Genomic DNA, 18,381 nt, shown 5'->3' with positions numbered 1-18,381 from the left:
CCTATTATCTTCACCTTGTTATCCTTTGATTTGGTCTTTATTCCTATTTTACAGTCTTCGTTTAAATTACCTAAATTGAAATCTCGCCTCTACTCTGCACGTAAAGAACAAAAAAAAAAAGTTTCTCACACACAAAAAAAAAAAAATAAAAATAAAAATAAATAAATAAATAAACAAAAAAAAGAACAAAAGAAAAGGTCCATTTTGCATACAAGAAGTTTACGCATGGTGTATACATACACATAAAGACCCTTATGCCTTCCTTCTTTCGTTTTGTCTCTCTCTGTTTCTTTCCCACCGCGGTGGCTGTCACGGACATTCATTTCACTCTTACTCCAACCCGTCCGCCCAATCTCCCCGGGGAGTTCAAACACAGAGAGACAGAGACGGAGAGAGAAGGGGGGGAAAAAAAAGCAAAAACAACAACAACAACAACAACAAAATATATAAATATATGAGCACATTCCCAAGACTCATAGACAGTTATAGACTATCCCTGGAGCGGCCCGAAGCGGATGCAATGTACACTTTTCCACCCGTCTTCCGCGCCTCCTCCTCAAGAATTCTCGTCTGACGCCACTTCAAAAATATCAATGCCGTAACGGTAATAATCTCCTCGTCTACCATAAAAAACATTATCCACAAGGAGAACCAAATCACCCAATACCGTAGCAGCGTATCCTTCACACGATCCCAAAATTCCATGGGCGGCGCTGGCTTTTGAATCCGACACTCCAATCTCAGATCCTTCTCCGAAACGGGCATAGCAAAATCACCATCTTCAGAAAAACTAGAGATCGGCTCGGGCCTTGGGAACACAATAATTTTTTTCCAAAGCTTTCCCGAGTCTTCCTCGCGCATTTCGAAATTTCCATGCTCCTTTACGACAGGGATATCAAGCACACGATGTACGTCTGCCTCTGTTTTGATATCATCTAGTGACAGTCCAAGCACAAACCACTGCCTCCCTGATGTTGGCGCAAAACGCATTCGGCCAAACAAACGCCGCTCTAAAAGAAGAAGATCGCCAAGCAATTTGTCTGACTCTGGAGTGGAGGTGCGTGATTCATAAAGTGTATTGTGAACAGTGCGGGTGATCGACGTATCGCGACGGACATCAAAGTTGTAGTGGTGTAGCACAAACCTCACGCTTTCACCCTTAAGAACACTGGTCCTGGCAGACCGTTGATAATACCCAGCAGCCATTATTGCCTCGTGCAACTGTAACCGCTGGAACGGATCGGTTACAAGAGGTTTATAAAGCTCAGCGCGATATGACGTGATGCACTCTTCCAATACTCGATCCAACTCTCGTTGCTTGTGAAAATTCGATATGTCAGCTAACAAATCAAACGCGGTCTCAAGCGGTGCCCTCCCAATCAGTGGCTCAGCCTCCATCACTGCCTTCTTGGCCGTCTCAAGATGTTCCCCGCTGACGAGCTGCGGCGCCTTCACGCTGTTAACAGGAACAAGCGCGGTAAATAAATGTACATGACAGAGAGGTGTTCGCCGCAGCATCCCTCCCTGTTTCTTTCCTTTCAATTGCCCTTCCAGCTTACGTCCCTCCCTCCTTTTTTTTTTTTTTTGGTTGTTGTTTGTTTCATGAGAACAGAAAGAAGTGGGTGTGGAGGCTATAGGGAAAAGAATAACAAGCAATTCTCTGTTTGAGAGATGGCAAGAGATTGAAGGAAGGCTTCGCTAGCCTCGGGCATCGTCCATTCATCGAGCAGGAAGTCTTTCTTCATATAATATTCTTCGTTTCATTTCGGACGGTCACATCCCGTCGCACCGCACCTGTTTCTTGGCGCTCACTCCCTCGTGTCTCCCTCCTCCTCCTCCTCCCTCGTTTCCCTCTTTTCTCTCTTTTCTCTCGCAGTGGATAGAGCCGGAAAAAGAGAAAATATATCGCCGTTTGTGAGAGAAATCAGCAACAACAAAAAAGGGAGAAACACATATATTTGTATAAATACATAAATAAGAAAATAGCCCATCAAAAAAAAAAAAAAAAAAGCCCTAACACAAAGAACTACAAACACACACACACACACACACACACACACGAGCCAAGCCCAACGTCAGAACTTCTCCTCGGTGTCAGTCCAAAGCAAAGAGGTAGCGGTTGTGAAACGCCACTCCAAATAGCCTCTCGGAACTCTTTGCAAAGTTGTATTCAACACGCCCTTCTTCTAGTTCCGGGTTATTGGTTGTGACTCCTGCTACATCCTTCACTGTCTGGGGCGGAGAGCCAGCCCCGGAATTCACCGCCTTTAACATTTTGTTGCTCTCGCTCGGCAGCGGCCTCTGTTCAAGTCCCAACTTGTCACGAATGTAGCGACTAATGGCATCGATCATGGAATCAGGAAATTTCTCGAGCATCTCATCAATGGAATCCCCCATGCGGGTTTTGTTTTCTAACCGCTGCAGCATGGCACGGAGTTGCTCCGGAGGGAGTTTTTCCAACTCCTCTTTTAGACTAGGAGGCATCATTCCTTCTTGAACAGCTACCAAATTTTCCACATAGCTTTTCCGCTCCCTCATGACATGTTCATCTTCTTCTCGCATCCGTTCCATGCGTATCCTGTGCTCTTCGAGTTCCTTTTCACGTTCCTCACGTGCCAGACGGTTTTCTTCTTCCTCAATTTCGGTCACGTCACGGTCGGCCTTCGTGGCAGGCTCGCTCGTCTCGTCCGGAAGTTTCACTAATAGTTGCATTTTAAGCATATGCGTCTTTCGAACAAACTTGGCGTTGGGTGCATCCTCGTCTATGGGGTAATCGAGCGGAATGCTCAAAAAGGGTGCACCATCTTCTGCGTCAACATAGCTGATTTCTATAGATCGGGGGGTAATTCGCACCTCCACCTCTGCAATTGACGTCACCGTCGGAATACAGACCTCTACGGCATAAGTGGCAGGAATATTTTCCCGAAAGTAGGGGTTAAGCACCGGCTTGACATGCCGTGACCAATCGTAAATTCCCTCACCTTGCAACTTCACTAAGGAAGGGGCAATTCTTTCCTCTTTTGAAGCTGCACTGGACTCCGCTGCTGTTGTTGTTGTCGATGTCGCTGGAACCGCAGCTTGAGGAGAAGAAACAGCATCCGAGGCAATGGCGGGATTCGTCACCTCTTGTATGAGTTTTCCTGTGCCACCGCGGCCGCCCACCGTTGTTGGGGGCAATGCCGCGCTATTGTCCTTGGGAAGACGAATCTCATCCCCCATGGCATTTGCCCCTTTGGGTGCGGTTGATAACCGAATCCGTTGCGGTTCTAAATCCCCTTTCACTTTAAAGTTCATGCTTCTGTACTCTTCATGATTCAGCGTGGGCTCACACTTCTGCTTGATCCAGTGGATACACAGTGAGACCACAAAGCAGCGGAATTCATGATCCTTGGAACACCGTTGAACAGTCGACGGATTCACAATGACATCGTAAACTTTGCACGGCTTTCCGCTCTTGTCTGTACCCGGCCGCGCCTGGCCACAACTCAGTGGAATCTTAAACTTTATCTCATCCGTCTTTTCATCTTCCTCCATTGGAATGGGTTCGGCAATACGCTCATGCTGGCATACATTGAGAAAGATCTTTCCACCTCCAGACGTGGTGCATTTGACGCAGAACCCCGGCTCTGGTAGGACATACATCCACTGACCGTTCTCATCACTCTGAATTGCCTCCAGTTTACTCTTCATGGCGTTTCGGCTTTCCTCCTGAATCCTCATCTGGATGTCACGCAGCCACTTCTCTCGTCGCGGATCGCCCTCGGGGGGCATATCCCGAATATTTTCTTCGCCCCCCAGAGCTCGCTGGAAGAGCTCCATGAACTGCGGGTTCTTAAAGAGCGCTTCCCCTGCACCCTGCGCATCGGCCATCTAAAAGCGTGCTTGATCACCATTAGCGCCGTACATACAAGAAGAAACGCCATTGAAGCAAAAATAAAAATAAAAATAAAATAAAGCAGAAGGAAGTCAAGAAAAGAAAAAAAAAAAAACGCGTTACGCCATCAGACCCACTTCCTTCCTGGAAGGGACGGCTGGAAAAAAAAACAAAAAAACAGGAAGACCTCGCAATAACAATGACAAGAGCGAAAAAATGATATCAGACGCATACAATCTTCCTTCGACAAAATCACAATTCAAACGCAAAAGCACACGCAAAAAAAAAAAAAAAATCATAAAGGACTGCACCAACGGCTTGTCCCCCCTACCGGACACCTTCTAGATCGCATGTAAATCCTTATTCACGCATGTGCCCAACATGCATCAATGTCAACCGAACAACAAGGGAGAAATCTCCCCTCTTTTTAATTAATCGTTGGAAAGTTATAAGTTTCACGGAGATCTACAGGGTTCGGCATCCCATAGAAGGGCTTCTTGTTCTGCAGCACGGCGGACTCCGGGAATGCCAGAAGTTCCCGAAAGAAATGATCCACCGTGGGCGCAACGTAATGAGGCGTTTTGGTGACATGCTCTTCCAACCACTCAAGCTCTACATCGTTCTCTGAGAGCGTACGCCGCGCGGCGGGGGCAAGACCGATGCCTGAAAGAACATGAACTGAAGTCCAGCGACCACCCCGCGCATTGGCACCAAGAATATCTGTTTCAAGATTATCACCCACCATGAAAATTGCACGGAGAGCCTTCGGATCCCAACCCAACTTCGCGCTCACCTCCTCCATTCGACGTTCTGCAAATGCGTAGGCTATCGTGCGCGGTTTTCCAAATGTGGTTACTTGTAGTCCATTTCCCGTAACACTCTCAAATACGGCAGATAACATTTCACGGAAGGCTCCTTGACCAAGTCGTGGTAGTGGGGCCTCCGTCGCCCACAACAAGTCATCCGCTGAGAGAAAATACGGCACACTCTGTGTGCTTGATATATAGCGTCCAACTTGTCCCCGTGGTGACAGCAGAACATCGAGCATGATCTGCACGTCACTAAAGACATCTTCTGGGTCGGTGAACTCAAAGATGGCCGCTATTTCCGGAAAGGCAACGCTACAGGGTTCACACTTCTTTAGATCACCCCATTTTTTGTACGGCAACAACTCTGGATGTTCCGCCTGAAATTGAAGGACGGAGATGGCATGATCGAAGCCGTACATCTTCGCCACCTCTGCAGAGCGCGGATTGCCCACAACCAATACATTTTGATTCTTATACATGGGTGCAAGCAGCTGCATTGGAGTATGGGCCAGAAGAATTTGTGATGAATCAATTTCACATCCAACAAGCTGTGATAATTCCCTCGCCTTCTCTTCTTCCGATATCCCACCGCCATTCGTCATAAAAAGCAACGGAATACGCAACTCCATCATCTTACGAATTGCGGTGTCTGAGCCTTCAATGAGTTTATGTGATCGGTAAACCACGCCGTCAATGTCGAGAACAATGCCAGCAGAGCCATGCAAGGGCCACTGTGCCTGACCGCCATGGGGTTCAACGTAAGACTCATATCTGTATGGCAACTTTTGATGCAAATCTGCTCGCAACATCTCCCGCACCTCTGGAGAGTAACTCGCGTTATTTGCCGCAACACCTGATGACTGCAACATCATTTCATACTCGCCTAGTGCCGCCATCTGACTGCGTTCAAAATAAACAACTGGATTTGCCCCGTACGGAAGAAAGTTTCTTCGTTGATTCAAAACCAACTCATTGTGTGCATGAATTGCCTTAATGCGGTGCAATTCTGCGGGCGATGGCGCTTCCTCAACGGATTTTTTCTCCACCTCTTCATGACGTTCTTTTTCTTTTCGGCGTGTTTGAATTGGGTTCGTACTTTGCATTAGACCCGAAAAAAATTCGTCCGCGGACTTGCCATCAAGCTCCCACGGGGGCACAAAACGTCGACGCAGTACTTCTGTGGGACGAATAAATCCCCTTGTCGCCAGTCGCTGCATCGCGACGACTCTTCCCACCACCCCACCTGTCCAATAATCTCCTATCCTTAATTTTTACTCTTCAAATTTGTCAATCTATGTCTCCTTGTCATTGCGAGTGATTGATTATTGCACACATGCGTGCATATGTGTGAGTGAAAGTGAGAAAAACACATGGATCGAAGCAACAAAAAACAACGTGATAAAAAGGGGGAAAAAAAAAACTCATTTTGTTGTTGTTGCCCTCTCCAGCCCCTCATTTTTTGTGTGTGTCTATTTGTTTGCCCGATACAAAAAAAAACCCTGTTGGCATCACGGGTTCCTCCCCCCCACCTCCACACACACACAGAGGGAGAGAGAGAGAGACAGACAGAAAGGTTCCTTTTGATTTTAGGTGCTGAGGTTAAGGCGGTTGCGTTACATCTTCCTTTCGTGTTGTCTCCCACCACGCACCTGTTTTACTTTGTATGCGTTGCCACTCACGGCCAAGGCGTGGTCGTACTTTCCGTTCATCTGCCGGACAAGTTCCGTCGACGGCAACTTTGCCTTCTCCTCAATCGCCTCCTTTACGGTAATCATCGCCTCCTCCACGGCACTGAGGAGGAGGACAAGTATTAAGAAAACCGCAAAACACACGTAGTTCGCCAGACTCATGTATTTTACCGTCTCCACAAAAGATACGAGCCGGATAGTCTCAAAAAGAAAATTCGACGACGGTGGCAGTGACGCCAAGAAGCCCTCAGGAAGGAATGCCAAGACGGCAGAGACGAGACTGCCCCAACAGGTAAACAAAAATACCGCCAGTACAATCACACCGGCAATAAGGCCGCCAGCGGTGGCCACAATACTCGCCGCCCCAAGCAGCTTCACCATCCTATTTTATTGTAGTAAAATACATGTAACTCAAATTACCCAATAAATTAAAAAAAAAAGGCAAATAATAATAATTTCAATAGATCTAAAGTGCACCAAAGGTCGAGAGCCACACACAGCCAAAAAAAAAAATAAAAATAAATAAAATGACCGTGTCTCCGATATCCAACTCCATACACGTAATCCCCATAACGACACCACATCAGAAGTAGGCATGGTGGTAAGAGAGGACAAAAAAAAAAAAAAAGGGAAAAAGTCAAGATTTGATTTTTCAACAAATGCAACCCCTCCTTTTTTTTTTTTTTTTTCTTTTTTTCTTTTTTTCTTTTTTTTACACAGAATATATATATATATATAGGCCCCTCTTTTCAAATAAGACGTTTCGATTTGAGGTGCTGGTGAAAACCCTGAATGTAGTCTTGTGTACGTCGCGCCACTTCACGTTCCTCATCGTCCTTCGCCTTGGCCCCTAGCCACTCCGTCATGTCGGTTCCTCTTGCCTGACCCTGCAACATGCCGCGCTGCAACTCCACTCTGCGAACTTCGTTTCGTGACTCTGAAACGGCAATGGCACGTCGCTTCCAAAACTGCTCGTGGTACACATTAGCCTCCTGCTCTAGCCGAACAGGATCTTTTCGCCGCAGCACCTCAATGTCACCCAAAAGGTCTCGCGTACGCTGGTCAAGGAGGTTTTCTCCCAGCTGTGCCTGCACAACTGTCTGCAATTTTGATATGCGGTAACGTGCAAGCACTTGTGATCCGACAAAAAGAAATACGATACCGACAAACCACTTATGAAAATCGGTTATGAACCAATACCAAGAGGCTATATGATTCATCGGGTGAATATACACAGCCTTGGTGGTGTTGCTCAACACAACAATGTTTCGGCGTTTGCCCGGCGTACGGGGAGCCCCAAGAGCATCTGTTTCCGCATGCGTCTTCTCCTTCTCCTGAGACGTATTTTCTTCCTCCGACGATGACGATGACGATGACGCAGGACCCTCTGCGCTTTGAGCGTAACTGCTCTGCATACGGAAGGAAGGTGCAAAAGAGTCCACAAGGGCGAAAGCAGCGGCAGTGGTGGTGCGCAAGCCTCGGCCGAAAAACACACAGCGTCTCATTGATGCTTTGCTAACAAAACAGAAGTAACAGTAAACCACACGCACAACAATTTTAATTTCTCTTGCCACATGCCAACAGAAACAACAACAACAACAACAACAACAAAAAGGAAACGGATTAATAGAATGATGCACGCATGCAGGTATATGCGAATTCAACACAAGTGATCAAAACTAGAACGAAACATAAATATTCAATTGTTCCTGTTGCACATCTGCAAAGCCGTTGCAAATATATACATACATGAAACCGTCAAGGAGTAACCGTAGGAAAAAAACGCCCAGCCCCCATGCAAAAACAACAACAAAAAACAAACAAAAACACAACAACAACAACAAAATGCCTCAAGAAATGGACGCAAAGTCACCGATCATACATAATATAACATAAAAAAAGGAAAAACAAAAAAGAAAACAAATCCAAAAACAATAAATTTTTTTAAAAAGCATACAGAAAAAATGTACATATCACCACACCACGCTCTTCCTCTCCACTTTTTCAGTGTTTTCCCTTGTCAAGATGCCACAGACACAGTCACAACATTATAAATGGGCATGAAAAGTGTGTTTCAAGAGAGGAGAAAATTACACAAATAATTCCACACTGTTACTCCCTTTATCTCCCCAGATCTTTCTCTTCTTTCTGTTTTTCCTCGTGTCATAGATCAGCCGTGCGCATGCGGCACAATACAACACACACTCAATGCGTAAAGTGCTCCCCATCATGATCATCAAAATAAAATCTTTTCACCCCCCTTCTTTATTATTATTATTATTATTTCTCTTTTCTTTTTCCACACACCCCACATAGCCCAAAATAGCATGACCCATTATTTTTATACCCCCAATAAATGCCGTTTGGATCGCCCGCTGCCTGGTGGTTTGGAATCACCTCGCATATGCGCAATGGTCGCGCGTAATTCCTGCAACTCCTCCTCCTTTTCGCGCATTTTTCTCCTCAAGGAGTCGATGCCTTCCTCCGGGGAAAACCGGTGCGTGTACAACCTCTCCAACTCGTAATAATTGCACTCCTCCAAACGACACATAATATCTTCATCTGATATGGCTGGATCATGACGAAGGTCAAAAGAGGCATACAGACACGTCGCCTCATCATGGTATGTAAGATTTAAAACGTACTCTTCTGGTACATGGCACGCGGCAGCAATACCGTGCACAAGTGCCTTTTCAAGCGCCTCAGGAGTCTCTGCGATAACCCGATCCCAACCGGAACCATCAAATTTCTTCCAGTGCCACGTGGTGTGGTGGGAATCCGTGATGTGGGGGCGCCACCGTTCATCGTGAATGAGGGCATCTTCCAAGGCATTAGCAGCAGTCTTCAGACAGGACTCCAACATTTTGGCGTCAGCAGCCTGCGCATCGCGTTCCTCCTGCATAGCCACACAGGAAGCTTTTATCTCGGCAATGTACTCTCGAAGAGAGTGGAATGGGGCCTCTTTGTTCTCTATTCCCTCTGCCTCCAGCAGTTCATCCAACTGCCCATCGTATGTCGCAATGACACCCTGCAGTTTCGCAATCTCCTCCCGCAAACCGAGTTCCTCATTATCGGAACCACTCTTAATATATCCATTAGGGGTTGAACGCACAGATCCCGATATTGCCGCAATTTCATCTTGTAGTTTTTGAGCCGTTTTCTCAACTTCCACACGCTCCTGCATCTCCCGATCCAGCTCGGATCTCAGCACAGCATTCTCCTCCTCCAATGAATGGTTTTTCCTCTGTTCCTGCATAAGCATCTCGTGAATCAAATCGCGATCACGAACGGCCTCAACAAGACGATCCTTCAAAATAACAACATTGTCTTCTTCCAATTCCCTCGATTCCACGGTGGCTTCCAAATTAGATATTCCTCTTGCCGGAGTGTTACTGCGAACAGGAAGACGATAGGACGTTGCCCCTTGAGATGACGTCGGATTTCTTGAAAAATGTCTCGGTGATGAGTCCGACGACAATTCAGTGGACATTGAACCACAAAGCGTCTTCAGCGCACGTTTGATCGCCCGTCGCTGCATTTCCTGTTGTTGGTATTCTCTCCCCTCACCGTTGTATGCAAGCAAGTCTTCAAGAATCTTTATTGTCTTCACCTGACGCCTCTCACGATTAGAAAGGTCGTCACGCAGCAAATTCATCTCTCGAATGTACTCTTGACGCATGTCCGCAATTACAAGGTCTTTGGACTTTCTCATTTCGAGCAAAAGAAGTGCGGACCATCTCCGCGCCTCATTCGCAGCCAACTGCAATCGGCCAATTTCCTCGTCACCTTGTAAGCTAACTTGTTGGAGTCGTATCGTGGACACTTCATCCGATATGTATTGAGCGGCTTCCAGTGACCGTCGCTTTGCTTCTTCCTGCATCCGCCATATTTCCTTCTCGTGGTTCATTTGAAGAGTGCGTAATTTGCCTCCCTCCTGTCGGAGCGCTTCTTCTAACTCCCGCACTCGATCTTCAGCGACCGTAAGCCGCGTAGCATCCCTTTTGCTGTAGCGGTAGGAACTGGCGGCGAAATCGGTAGATCGAAAAAGTATTTCGTGTTGTGCCATGGTGTAGCGAACATGCTTCTCATAAAGCTGCTCCAATTCACGTACCAAAATGCGTTCGCGTTCAATTGACTGCTCATACAGCAATTTCGTCTGGTATACGGCATCACGCGACTGATTATATCTTCGTTCTGGATAATCGGCTTCACTAAAAGAAGAACCAAATGGCAAACGTCTCTGCTTTCCAGATGCAGCAGAACGGATGCAGGCAAGACGATCTCGATGAATAGTCATGCTGTCAAGGGTAGAAATGGGGGAAGAAGTGGACGCAACAAACTTGCAGAATACAGACGAGCGTACGACAATCGTCGCCTCATCGCCTCGCGAAAAAGAAACTTGGCCAAGGTCTTGAAAGGACTGCAACGCGTAGCGTACATTTTCCTCATCGTATGGGTTACTGGCTGTCCTTGTAAGTTCTTTGGAGTTGAGATGTAGGCGCAGCTCCCTCTCATTCTGCATCGCCTCTTGACTCAACTCAGCCAAACGCATTTCTGTGAATTGAAGTTCTTTGCGACATTCATAGAGCTGAACTTCGCATGTCACCCACTTTTGCATAAGTGCCGCAATGTGACTCGTTGCGTTCATGTGCAAATATGTAAAAAGAGGATTATTTAAAAACCGCTGCTTGATAAATTCGCTTTGTGCCTCATCTAATCGAGACGCATCGGCTTCTGAGAGATTTTCATCAAAAGAATCAGAGCATAAAACTCGTCGCATGTGGTCCCACTCGTCTTCGGGTTTTTCCACTAGTAATTCAATACGGAGAAGTGAAAATGCCGCATTCACCGCCAATCGCAACTCATTTGGGGGCCTTGTCATCTGCCGTAGCACATTCCGCTCACCTCGAACGGCCAACCGTAGCGTTTCCCGAGCGGTTTCGGCAATCCTTTCGGCTTCCATAACTTTTTCCATGCACGGCCGTCGTGAAAGTTCGGCCTTTTCTTCCTCAATTTCCTCCATTCTTCGACGGACATCAATTTGTTCATGATCCTCATGTTTGCCCGCCCAAGTCGGGGGATCGCCTTGTGTATCGGGTGCAATTTTCCAGCACGCCAGGGAAACGAGAATGGGATCCTCACTCACGGTGCTGTTACGGTCAACATGTCCGATGGTATCGTCACTGCCATCTCCAGATGCAATAACCGTGCCAATAGACCAAGTCCATCTTCCGTCTTCTGAGACAAATTCATATCCAACCACGTCGCCCAACGCCAGGCATGAAGCACTATCTATGCGCTCCACGCGAAAGGATGCATCATCATTGATGGCTCTTTTATCATTTCTAAATAGCCCAGAAGAGAATCTTTTTTCACCGCCACTGCCACCGCCGGAACCTTTACTTGGGGTTTCGTGTGCATCACGACTCCAGGAAGACGGACTCGCCCCTAAACCGCGCGTCTCCTTCTTCGTCCAGCCGTATTCTTGTCTGCTATTCCGTAATGCGGCGTGGATGCTTGCTGGACTGTGGTAAGTGTCCTGTTTCATTCCGCCAGACTGCAATTGTCTCCTTTGCTTCACTCTCCTTGTTTTGATGGGATTTTGCCACAAATATTTATTTCCAACCACCCACCTGCGAGGGACACGGAAAGAATAGCAAAAAAAAGCAAAAGAGATTGGGGTGATACAAATATCATTCGTCTTCTTATGCCTGCATGCATGTATCCAACGCAAATAAACAAACAAACAAACCTGAGAAGCAAAAAGTACACACAGACACACACACGTATATATATATATTTATATACGGACAGCCAAAAAGAATACAAAGTATCGCAACCACTCTCTATGTCATAGTCCCCTAACGTGTGGGTAGTGAGGGGTAAGGGCTCACTCGTACAATGATAACGAGGACAGCAACTCGGGCCCCACCCCCAAATAATTTTCTTTTTTTTGTTCTTCACGCAATAATTCCTTCGGTTGTTACAGAAGAAAAGAATGACAGGAGGGGGCACTCCACCAAAAAAAAAAAAAAAATATATTAATAATAATAAAAACACAAATAGATATATACATATATCTTCTATGAAAGAGCCTCTCATCCACAACAGTGAAAAAAAAAATAAATAAATAAAAATAAAAATAAAAATTTCTCAGCCCAAAAAGAGAAGATACAAGCATATATGTATATATGAATGTATGTATGTGTAATTGGTGTAACAGCACGTCTCACTAAAAGTAGGCGCTTGGTACTGTTGCTGTTTTTGTTAAGTTTGCCGTTGGTTTTTCCATAAAGGAAGCTGTATTGGCTGTGGAGTTCGCATTGTCTCCACCATCATTAAAAAAGCTTTTTGTGACAAACGCTTGATTCCTCGAATTCAACGCCACATTGACGGCTGTAGTATCCAAAGGATGACGCGTGCTTTTACCGTTTACCATTTGACTCCCGGACGTGGTAGGCAATTTTGCCAAACTATTAACAAAGAAACTTTCCGCCTCCGTCTCAAAATTATTTGCCGTTTTGTTGTTCACCGGATTTGGAAGATCATGTGAAGCCCTACTCACATTTTTCGTTTCACCCACCAATGCTCCTTGAGGATTGCTGGCATTTCCATTTACTCCACGCTGGGAATGTACTTCTGGCAAACTAGAAGCATCCGTATACCCGTGAGATGGCAACCAACCCGCATTTCGTACGGTTGTGATGGCATTCTTATTAAGCTCGTGATAAATGTCATGTGAAGTGGACCCAAAACCGTTAATCGTTCCTACGCCAAGAGCACTGTTGACGTTATTCCCGGTGTTGTTGTTAGACATTATTGACCAGTGTCGTCCATTTATACTGGTGCTTCTCTGAAGATGGATGAGGGCATCTTGACTCTGCTTCAACTCCTGTGCAAGTTTCTCACGTGCAGCATCCGTCTTCTCTAACTGATCGCGAAGTTCGGTGTTTTTATTCTGAAGTACTCGCCCACGTTCTGCTGAGGATGCTAACTCATCTCTCAGTCGGGCAATAGCGTCCACCTTTTCTTGCAGTAGTGCTTCTTGGCTGCGTAATTGATCACGCATCATGCGCTCACGTTCCCTCGCCCCTTTGATGTGCCTTAACTGGGTAGAAATGATATGATGTGCCTTTTTTAATGACACCTCGTTCTTTTTGTTCTGTTCGGTAAGCTGGTCATTTTGCGAGGTAAGGATATGAATGTAGCTGTCCTGCTTCTGGTACTGATCCCGCAGCGACTGGGCCTCCTCATCTCGTGACTTCAGGGTCAGCACCAGGCCACGCAGACGCTCTTGCAGTTTGACGCAGTTAAGCTCGTTGTCGGAGATGGATCGGGTGGCATTTGAGCGAAAGTCCCGGAGCTCATGATTAGAGGAGCGAAGCTCCTCCAGCTCCTTCGCTTGGGCATCGCATTTATCTCCAGCAACTCGCAGCTGCGATTGCAGCTTTGCAACAGACGACTCCAGCAAAGCAACGCGCTGGTTGGCTTCCTGCAACCCCCTGTCCTTTGTCCTCACGTCCTCCATAAGCTGCGCCTGGACCTCCTCTGCTTTGCACGTTATACGACGGAGTTCGCTTTCCAACGAATTGCGGAGCTGCAGAACTTCGCTGGCGTGTTCCCCACGCAGCTGGCTGACGCTGGCCAACTGATTCTTTTCCGATTTCGCCACCTCCACCCTCAACTGCTCCCGAAGCGTGTCGCATTTTTCTTGGAACGCCGCCACCTCACTTTTCAAGGATTCGATATTCGCAGTTGCCGCGGCGGAGTCGGAGCGATGCTCCTCCACTTCCCGGATGTACGCCCTTTCAAAGTGTTGAAATCGCTCCGCCAGGTACCGTTTCTGTCCTGCATCGCCTTGTCGCAACAACAGAAGCGAGATGTGTTCCACCGTACGAAATTCCGTCCGTTCAAGCACCCGCAACGTCCCGCGCAGCGTGTCCCGGTTGTCCACCACAAAACAAACCGCATACGGTGTGATTCCGTTAACAATGCCATTCAACATGGAGACAAGATACCGCGGAAACCCACTAAAGTCTACAAGAAGCTCCAATCTTTGCTTGAATGAACCGTAGTCATCCTCAAGAAGCTCTAGTTCAAACAGAAAAAAAGGATCCGCAGGGTCCGTCAAACGCACACACACCTTTCGTGAGAGACCATTCACCCCGCCACGCCCCGTCTGAACAAAGACACCAAGTTCGCGACACACTTCTTCACGATCCTCCAGCTTAAGATACACAGGAATAAGAAGTTCAAGTAGTACAGTGTCTTCAGAAACCACAGATCCTGCCGTCGGATGTGCTGCTGCAGCTCCTGCAGCTCCCATCGACATTGAAGACGTCATTGCCGCCACCTTTAAGGGACCGCTCATTGTCGACATATCATGCAGTTGGCTACGGTAAAAATCCTTGTACGCTGCCGTGTCACGCAACGCAATCGCATCGCCACTGCGGTTCATCTATATATTTATATATATATATATATATACGCAAAAAGATGGACTAGAAAAAATTAACTGTCCTTATTTCGCTTTCTTTTTCCTCTATGCTTCACGCTTCAAAAAAAAAAAAAAATGCCCCCTCTATATGTATTTCGTCGTCGCCCCACACCATGCACAGTGTTATTTGTGCGACACCCTCTCCTCTCGCAGAAGCAACATCAATAACAACAGCAGCAATAAATTTAAAAAGTTCAACATGATGACCAAAACAAGAGATAAAGCCAAACATGACACTGCACATGATGAACCGGGTGCATCAACGGCCGGTGCAAAAACCTGTCTTTGGAAGGACAAGTGGGGTGGAGAAAAAAAAAAAACAAATATTTTAAAAAGTAATAGATATAATTTATTAAGTGTCATTTGGATGCGGTCGCGCGAATACTGCAGCAGTGTGGGTGCTTCATTCAAAAAAAGGCACACGCAGAGCAGGAGCCATTAGGGAAATCAAAAACTAAAAAGTGAAATTAAAGATACAAGAGAGTATCCCAATCACATGGTCTGCTTACTTGTACCCCTGAATCGCCTCCTTCCCCCCTCTCCCCTTGGGCAAAAATTTGTTGTGTGCTTCCCTTCTCACCCCAAAGGGTCACAACAAACACCCACGCCGTGTTAATTGCGGGAGCACACAAACTTCGCCCCCTCTCCCCTCCTTCTCCAACAACAACAACAACAAAATTAATAGGTTAAAACAAAAAGAGAAAAAGACGCTGCCCAGTTACTGTCGATATCTTCAGCACAGCCATCGGCTCCTTCCCTCTCTCTTTGTTATTTATAATTAAAGTTCATTACTTCTTTTCCCCACACCCTTCGTCTTGTTGTTGTTTTTTTCTTCTTTTTTTTTGTCTTTGTTTCGTACGTCGGACCTCTGTGGGCTTCGTTTACCCCTTCAATCACCCTTTTCTTTTTCTGTTCTTTTTGTCGTTGTATTCGACGCCGAATATCTGTACAAGAGTGGCACCTTTTGGGTGAACAAAAATTGCCGTTATGACAATCCATCCATCCCGTCCCTACTCCCAGCACTTCATGATTCCTAGTTCTCGGAGCGGATTTCATGTACAAAACGACGACGGAGCGCCGTGTCCCGCTGCTGGCGGACGCTCGCCTCGTTAAGTCCTTCTTCTCCCACGACGTCGTTGGCGGCTCCAAATGCGACTCGTCGAGATGTCTTTATCTCCTCATCCAAGGCCTTGCGCGCGGAGGAACTGGAGACACGGTCTGACACGTAGTCGACGGGCGTCTGATAGTACGGGCTCTCGCTCAATGCCATGGCTACAAAAAAAAATAGAACGGCGTTGCGAGCCAGCGCCAGGTGCACCACCTTCGTCTCGGGGTCCTGACGCCACTTGCGGCGAAACCAAGAGATGATGGGTATTTCCCACGTTTTTGGCAGCCAGCGGTCTGCCGTGTCATGCAGGAGCACCGCGAGGGGAATACCTACGGCGACAGTGACTGCCAAAGACTTGCTACGGACAACCGGAAATGTAAAAGTCTCAGCCTGATGTACAAGTGAGCTGACGGTGAGAGCCACAGTATCCATAATCCCTTATTAATTCCGTGTGTGTGTGTGTTATTTTCCTTCAGGCCTGCTCCCTCACGTTTTTACTATTGTTATCGAATGCTCTCGTTGTTACACTACGGAAAGACACAGAGTAGAATTCAAACAAACAAGAACAAAAAGAAAGCAAACAAGTGAAGAATAACATGCAGCGTCGCAAATAACGAGTGCTGAGACCGGCAAATAGTCACCGTTTCTCTGCCGTGCCCGCAATATCCCCTTTCCCCCGCTGTTATTCCACACAGGCGGAAAAATCATAATAATGGAGAACATCTGTGGCGGTTTTGTAATCTTGCCAATAAAAACAAAAGAAAACAACAGATGACGTGAGTGTGCTAATGTTGTTCATGGTTTTTTGTTTTTGTTTTTTGTTGTTGTTGTTCTTTCCTTTCCCATCGCTTTTATTCAAAAAACAAAAGCAAGAAACTCGCCAATAAATACAGTGCACGGTCTCTGACATGTATTTACAAAGAAATGTACTGCTTGTTCTCTTTCCTTTGATTCTTTCATTTTCTTTTTTAAGCATGGTGGGGAGGAAGAATAAAAGCGGCATAGTCAACATTTTTTTTTTTTTTTTTTGTAAATTCCTCTCGCAGATTTAAAGAAAACTTACAGAAGAAAAAAAAAAAAAAAAAAGGAAAAAAACAAAAAACAAGCCAGACACCAGAGCAAACAAAGAACTTCACCTGCTAGAAGAACAAATTTGCTCTTCGTTTTAGAATGTTTCTTTGGGTCGTTGACCCATCTGCGCACAGTCATCACATATCTTTGTAGCAGCATTAAATCCCAAGGCTGGAATAATAGCCTTTGCCATACTACATGTATCACATACTAACCGGCCGCAGCTTCGACAGTGATGGCGAGAGAAGCGACCAATAGCCGCATGACAAATCATGCATTCACTAGAAGAATCGTCTGGTTGCCATACCTTGATATGCTGACGTGTCCGTCTCAGACAAAGAGGACAATCCCACTCCTTTGGAGGGGACATAAATTTTGTTGCGCAGTTAGGACACTTGGGAGTATATGTTCGGTTGAGGAGGTCTGTTGTGGCCGAAGGTGGGGCCCTCAACTTGTGTTCGACGTGTTGTTGCTCAATGTTTTGATTTCCATTGCCAAACTCCAGAGGATGACTGGCGACATATTCCTCCCAGGCCTTTTTCTGCGATGCCGAATTTCCAGCCGCGTGTTTCTTCCGCTCCGCCTCCAACGCCTCTTGCTGCTCCTGCAATTCCCGCTCACGCGCTTCCTGCCGTTTTCGCCTCTTCTCTGCCTTCCGCCTGAGTTTCTCTTCCTCCGCCGCCAGCAAAGCGGCCTCCTCTGCAGCAGCCGCTGCTGCCTCTTCCTCGGCCTGCTCCTCACGAATTTTGCGTAGTGTCTCGTGTCGCTCACGCCGCGCCTCCGCCGCTCGCCGTTCCGCCTCTTCGAGCGCCTCCTGCTCGCGCCGTGCCCGTTCATCCGCCTCCCGATCGGCTTCAATTTGCCGCTGCCTATTGCGCAGTTCCAACTCACGGCGTGCTGCCTTTTCCTGCCGGGCTTTTAGGGCTGCACGGAGCTCCTCCCAAATTTCTTCCGCGTGACGTTCAGAAGACATCTCTCCGTAGATCCTTGCCATGTCCTTCACGGAGACGTATTCGAGCAACGCCATGTCCTCCTCCGTGTAGCCGCCCTTCAGCGACCTCAGAAGCCGCTGCACCGGCTCTCCAAGGTCCTCAAACCGAATCGTCCCCTTGACAGTCATGGATGTCTAGTAACACTATCTGGCGCCAGGGCCAAAACCCTCACCTCTAGCAGAGACAAAACAGAAAACAGAAAACAAGTAAAAAAAAAAAATAATAATAATAATAATAATAATAATACATAAAATAAAAAAAGAAAATCCATGCTTACAAAACCAAAAACAACAACAACAAAAAAAAAAAAAATACATCTGTACGCCGATAAAAATAGAATTC

At 46.6% G+C, this 18,381-nt stretch overlaps 9 protein-coding genes across 9 annotated transcripts, besides 28 other annotated features; all 9 read right to left on the bottom strand.

Moving 5' to 3' along the window:
- Positions 1-6,086: part of a sequence feature (heterozygous, Esmeraldo-like haplotype) that runs on past the window's edge.
- Positions 134-196: a sequence feature (T-rich).
- Positions 415-441: a microsatellite.
- On the bottom strand, positions 484-1,518 carry Tc00.1047053506147.160 (hypothetical protein, conserved; the record flags this gene model as incomplete). The annotated part of the gene is made up of 1 exon (XM_812508.1): positions 484-1,518. One exon carries the CDS (start codon positions 1,516-1,518, stop codon positions 484-486), a length of 1,035 nt encoding a protein of 344 aa, XP_817601.1.
- Positions 2,029-2,060: a microsatellite.
- Tc00.1047053506147.150 (hypothetical protein, conserved) lies at positions 2,095-3,870 on the bottom strand (the record flags this gene model as incomplete). Its single annotated transcript, XM_812507.1, has 1 exon — positions 2,095-3,870. One exon carries the CDS (start codon positions 3,868-3,870, stop codon positions 2,095-2,097), a length of 1,776 nt encoding a protein of 591 aa, XP_817600.1.
- Positions 3,930-3,951: a microsatellite.
- Positions 4,302-5,900, bottom strand: Tc00.1047053506147.140 (hypothetical protein, conserved; the record flags this gene model as incomplete). The annotated part of the gene is made up of 1 exon (XM_812506.1): positions 4,302-5,900. The coding sequence occupies one exon, from the start codon at positions 5,898-5,900 to the stop codon at positions 4,302-4,304; it is 1,599 nt and encodes a 532-aa protein (XP_817599.1).
- Positions 6,087-6,279: a sequence feature (areas merged during assembly that could not be assigned to a particular haplotype. This can correspond to areas where the two haplotypes were merged or to regions with more than two copies in the genome that were merged during assembly.).
- Positions 6,280-6,788: a sequence feature (heterozygous, Esmeraldo-like haplotype).
- Positions 6,297-6,752, bottom strand: Tc00.1047053506147.130 (hypothetical protein, conserved; the record flags this gene model as incomplete). The annotated part of the gene is made up of 1 exon (XM_812505.1): positions 6,297-6,752. One exon carries the CDS (start codon positions 6,750-6,752, stop codon positions 6,297-6,299), a length of 456 nt encoding a protein of 151 aa, XP_817598.1.
- Positions 6,789-7,712: a sequence feature (areas merged during assembly that could not be assigned to a particular haplotype. This can correspond to areas where the two haplotypes were merged or to regions with more than two copies in the genome that were merged during assembly.).
- Positions 6,874-6,900: a sequence feature (AT_rich).
- Positions 7,044-7,085: a microsatellite.
- On the bottom strand, positions 7,121-7,876 carry Tc00.1047053506147.120 (hypothetical protein, conserved; the record flags this gene model as incomplete). Its single annotated transcript, XM_812504.1, has 1 exon — positions 7,121-7,876. The coding sequence occupies one exon, from the start codon at positions 7,874-7,876 to the stop codon at positions 7,121-7,123; it is 756 nt and encodes a 251-aa protein (XP_817597.1).
- Positions 7,713-13,025: a sequence feature (heterozygous, Esmeraldo-like haplotype).
- Positions 7,950-7,982: a microsatellite.
- Positions 8,170-8,217: a microsatellite.
- Positions 8,261-8,309: a sequence feature (T-rich).
- Positions 8,637-8,656: a microsatellite.
- Positions 8,713-11,919, bottom strand: Tc00.1047053506147.110 (hypothetical protein, conserved; the record flags this gene model as incomplete). Its single annotated transcript, XM_812503.1, has 1 exon — positions 8,713-11,919. The coding sequence occupies one exon, from the start codon at positions 11,917-11,919 to the stop codon at positions 8,713-8,715; it is 3,207 nt and encodes a 1,068-aa protein (XP_817596.1).
- Positions 12,394-12,448: a sequence feature (T-rich).
- Positions 12,485-12,521: a microsatellite.
- Positions 12,549-12,580: a microsatellite.
- Positions 12,604-14,829, bottom strand: Tc00.1047053506147.100 (hypothetical protein, conserved; the record flags this gene model as incomplete). Its single annotated transcript, XM_812502.1, has 1 exon — positions 12,604-14,829. One exon carries the CDS (start codon positions 14,827-14,829, stop codon positions 12,604-12,606), a length of 2,226 nt encoding a protein of 741 aa, XP_817595.1.
- Positions 13,026-13,335: a sequence feature (areas merged during assembly that could not be assigned to a particular haplotype. This can correspond to areas where the two haplotypes were merged or to regions with more than two copies in the genome that were merged during assembly.).
- Positions 13,336-13,410: a sequence feature (areas merged during assembly that could not be assigned to a particular haplotype. This can correspond to areas where the two haplotypes were merged or to regions with more than two copies in the genome that were merged during assembly.).
- Positions 13,411-13,615: a sequence feature (haploid, Esmeraldo-like haplotype).
- Positions 13,616-18,381: part of a sequence feature (heterozygous, Esmeraldo-like haplotype) that runs on past the window's edge.
- Positions 14,831-14,858: a microsatellite.
- Positions 15,177-15,224: a sequence feature (AT_rich).
- On the bottom strand, positions 15,902-16,408 carry Tc00.1047053506147.80 (hypothetical protein, conserved; the record flags this gene model as incomplete). The annotated part of the gene is made up of 1 exon (XM_812501.1): positions 15,902-16,408. One exon carries the CDS (start codon positions 16,406-16,408, stop codon positions 15,902-15,904), a length of 507 nt encoding a protein of 168 aa, XP_817594.1.
- Positions 17,042-17,078: a microsatellite.
- On the bottom strand, positions 17,142-18,167 carry Tc00.1047053506147.70 (hypothetical protein, conserved; the record flags this gene model as incomplete). Its single annotated transcript, XM_812500.1, has 1 exon — positions 17,142-18,167. The coding sequence occupies one exon, from the start codon at positions 18,165-18,167 to the stop codon at positions 17,142-17,144; it is 1,026 nt and encodes a 341-aa protein (XP_817593.1).
- Positions 18,216-18,257: a sequence feature (T-rich).
- Positions 18,258-18,295: a microsatellite.
- Positions 18,296-18,381: part of a sequence feature (T-rich) that runs on past the window's edge.

Source organism: Trypanosoma cruzi, genomic scaffold (genome assembly GCF_000209065.1).
Source record: "Trypanosoma cruzi strain CL Brener 1047053516271 genomic scaffold, whole genome shotgun sequence".
NCBI classification, from domain to species: domain Eukaryota; phylum Euglenozoa; class Kinetoplastea; order Trypanosomatida; family Trypanosomatidae; genus Trypanosoma; species Trypanosoma cruzi.
This window is presented reverse-complemented; position numbering and strand designations above follow the sequence as displayed.